We start from the raw sequence: 3,568 nt of genomic DNA, 5'->3' as shown, positions 1-3,568 counted from the left end.
AAATACTATCATCTCTCCGAGCTCTTCAGAGTTACTCTGGAAGGTTCGGGATTATGGTACATTCAATATGATTTTTGATACCTACCTCCAATTCATCTGACCTTCTCTTTCCTTCCAGTGCTTCCTCTCCTGTAAGACATTTCTGTTATATCAGAGGTCTCCATCCATGTAAATGCATCTAGACAGCTACCGTACCTTTATTTTCCTTGTCTCCAAACTGTGCTCAAATTTCACATTAAAATTTTCCCCAACTGAAGCAGTCTCAGCAGTCGACTCTGAATCTCCTTGGTCCTGGCCCCATAGATGACTGGATTGAGCACAGGAGGCACCAGCACATAGAGGTTCGCCAGAAAGATGTGCACATTCTTGGGGACTCGGTGCTGCCCAAAGCGGTGGGTGAGGAAGGAGAAGAAGGCAGGAATGTAGAAGACCAGGATGACTCCGAGGTGGGAGCCACAGGTACTCAGAGCCTTGTGCCTGGCATCTTGAGAAGGCAGGCGGAAGACAGCATGGAGGATAAAGCCATAGGAAATGGCAATGAGGATGCAATCCAGACCCATGGCCAGCAGAGCCACAGTCAGCCCGTAGACAATATTGACCGTGATGTTGGCACAGGCCAGGCGAGCGATGCCCATGTGCTCACAGTATGTGTGTGCCATGACATGGTGACCACAGTAAGGCAGTCGCCTCAGCAAGAAGATGAATGGGGAGACAATGGCCACACTACGGAAGATCCCAACAAGGCTAATCGTGCCTATGACAGTATGGTTGAGAATGGCTGTATATCTCAGTGGGTTGCAGATAGCCACATAGCGATCAAAGGCCATGGCAAGAAGAACCGAGGACTCCAGGGCATAGATAGAATGGACACAAAACATCTGTGCCAGGCATCCAGCAAAGGAAATCTCACCATCATGGAACCACAAAATGGCCAGCATTTTGGGCACAGTGGTGGAGCTGAGAGCCAGGTCAGTGAGTGAGAGAAGGCACAGGAAAAGGTACATGGGAGCATGAAGAGCCCTGTCTGTCACAATGACCAGGATGAGGGCAGCATTCCCAGCCAGAGCTACCAGATACATGGCACAGAAGGGGATGGCAATCCAGACGTGGGCCCACTCCAGCCCTGGGATCCCCATCAGGAACAGAGTGGCTGGGAGGCTGTCATCACTGAGGTTGGAAGCTGACATTCTGCATGGAAATAAAGGGCTCAATCCAAGGTGTGATTGCATGACTGTCCTGTAACATCAAGTTCTTGGTTCGTTCTTTACATAAAATTATGACCCTTCTGTGAAACAATCTTTTTTAGGCTGAGAAAAATATTTGTCATTAACTTGTCAAGAATCTGAAAGACTCTATCACATATTGTCTACTCTTTTTTTCATTCTGCTAATTCCTGTACTTGTCAATCATGTTTTGAGGTCTATACTCCAAGCACCAAACTAACTATTGAAGCATCTTTGCAATCTGATCCTTCGTGTCTTACCTGCTTCACATGCTGCCCATCATTTATTAGCCTTTAGTCAACTCACAAGGGGGGATGTTCCTTGCCTCTTTAATTCATGCCTTTTGCCATGCCTAGGGAGTCTCCTGGCATTATTTTCTCCTTCTCTGTTTTCTAAGCTTCAGTGAAAGTTTTCTGCCTCCCAGAGCCATCCCTTTCTTCTGGTCCCTAATGGTCTTTTGGTTTGTTTTTCATCCTTCTACTACTTTACAAAATCCTATTGGCTGGGATTATGCCCTTATGCAATTGTAACCTCCACACTGACCATGCCTGTGTCTGGACCTAGACATTTTGATCGATGTTCACTCAAGACTCAATGTTCACTAAAGTCAATGGAACATAACATTGACTTTTGGACTTTATGAGATAATATTTTCTGTGTTTCTAATTATCTTCATAAATACACACTACATAACTTCATTTTGTATCTCCCCTGGAATGCCCAGAAAGAAGTTAGGCCACCTGAATACACTCATATATCACATGATTCAGCACCTACAGTGATTTGAGTATTCATCAGGGGATAATAGAAGAAAGAAAGAGACACACAAGATATTCTAGCTGGGAGACAGCAGTCTCTACTGCGGCAAAGACAGCCAGAGGTCCTGCACACCCATCAGTGTGATGGCTGAATACTGAGGCTAGATGAGTATGACAAGTGCTGACAGAGGCAGACCAAGGCAGAAAACGATTGTTCTGGGGTTGCTTACAATGAAGATATTCTGGAATGGGAATCTGTTTTTGCTCTGGAAGGCTAGCTGCATTTAAAAACATTCCCCTTTAGTGAACACGTTGTTTACTTAAAAGAAACCTGTATGGGGTTCTGAGAAACTTCAATTTTAGTCTTGATACTCTCACAAAGTTGATGTGTGACTTTGAGAAAATCTTCTACTTCTTTGGCCTGTCTTAATTTGGAAAAACCAATGACTCTATAGTCATTCTCTCTTTTCCAGCTGTTTCTTATGTGGCATTAGAATAATCCCACAACTTCTTTGGGTGTTTTTTTTTTTTTTTCCCATCTCTAAATCTGAAATGGCATCATATGGCCTATTACCTTCACAGAGTTTATGGTTCAGCAAAAAGTAATATGTATGAGATAAAAATTTCAACACCCCAAATAATGACCCCCTTTATTTGCGAGCTTTTTATCTCCTAACACCCTTCTGGAGAAAATGGAGTGTGATAATCATTTGCACCCTTAATCAATGACAATGTCCAGAGAAGTAAGCTGATGTCATCCAGATCACAAAGCATGTTCATTGCAGAGCTGAAATTAGGGGTCCTGATTCAAGTTTCAAGTTTTACCTGACTCAAATGTCTATGACTATGACCAATATTTGATTTCCTATCTCTTTCAAACAAGGCATTTTGTCTAATATCAATTCATAAGGCTGCAAACAATTTTTTTTTTTGTTATCTGAATTCCAAATGTAAAAGAATTAGGGAGCCCTTCCTCTTCGTATTAAGACCTTTGCTGATGACACCAACTGGTCTTGGGATGGCCTTGACTACAGGGCAGATAGGCTTGGAAGTTGGGGGCAGAGAGCTGAAATCACTATCATCTTCCTTCCCTACTCTTCCCAAACTATTCATGACCCTTAAGGAAGATTTCAAGTGGTTATTTAAGATAATAGTTCCCTGTGACCATCTGGGATGTGACAGGCAATTACGCTTACAGCATAGTTGGATTTTTTTCCCCTAGGAAACAATGAGATGCGGATATTGAGGGAGTGCCATTCTGGTCCTTAATGGGGGCATCCTCTCAAAATTGGCCCAGGGTCTTGTCTTTGAGGTCCCCTTCTCTGACCTAGACCTCAATAATGTAAGTCTGTGTTCATTCACTGAACACAGTTATTGGGCAACCTGATTTGAAGAACGTACCTGTATGGTAGACACACACTTGCAGGGGGAGCCCGCTGAGGTTGGAGCTCTGTGAGAGGGTGTGCTGAGTGTGAGGCTGTGTGGGAGGGCGCTCGAGTGACAGCTTGTGCGGGAGGTGGGTATCTGAATGCACAGTGTTGTTTAAGGAGGTGAAAGCTGTGCTTCAGGGCAGGCTCAGGTGGGTGT

At 44.1% G+C, this 3,568-nt stretch overlaps 1 protein-coding gene across 1 annotated transcript; it reads right to left on the bottom strand.

The window, feature by feature from the left end:
• Positions 1-230: 230 nt before the first annotated feature.
• On the bottom strand, positions 231-1,187 carry LOC113250174 (olfactory receptor 52D1). Its single transcript, XM_026491540.3, has one exon. It carries the CDS (start codon positions 1,185-1,187, stop codon positions 231-233), a length of 957 nt encoding a protein of 318 aa, XP_026347325.2.
• Between the last annotated feature and the right edge of the window lie 2,381 nt (positions 1,188-3,568).

The sequence above is a fragment of the Ursus arctos genome, unplaced genomic scaffold (assembly GCF_023065955.2).
Source record: "Ursus arctos isolate Adak ecotype North America unplaced genomic scaffold, UrsArc2.0 scaffold_22, whole genome shotgun sequence".
NCBI classification, from domain to species: Eukaryota; Metazoa; Chordata; class Mammalia; order Carnivora; family Ursidae; genus Ursus; species Ursus arctos.
The sequence above is the reverse complement of the archived record's forward strand: the minus strand, read 5'-3'. Positions and strand labels throughout refer to the sequence as shown.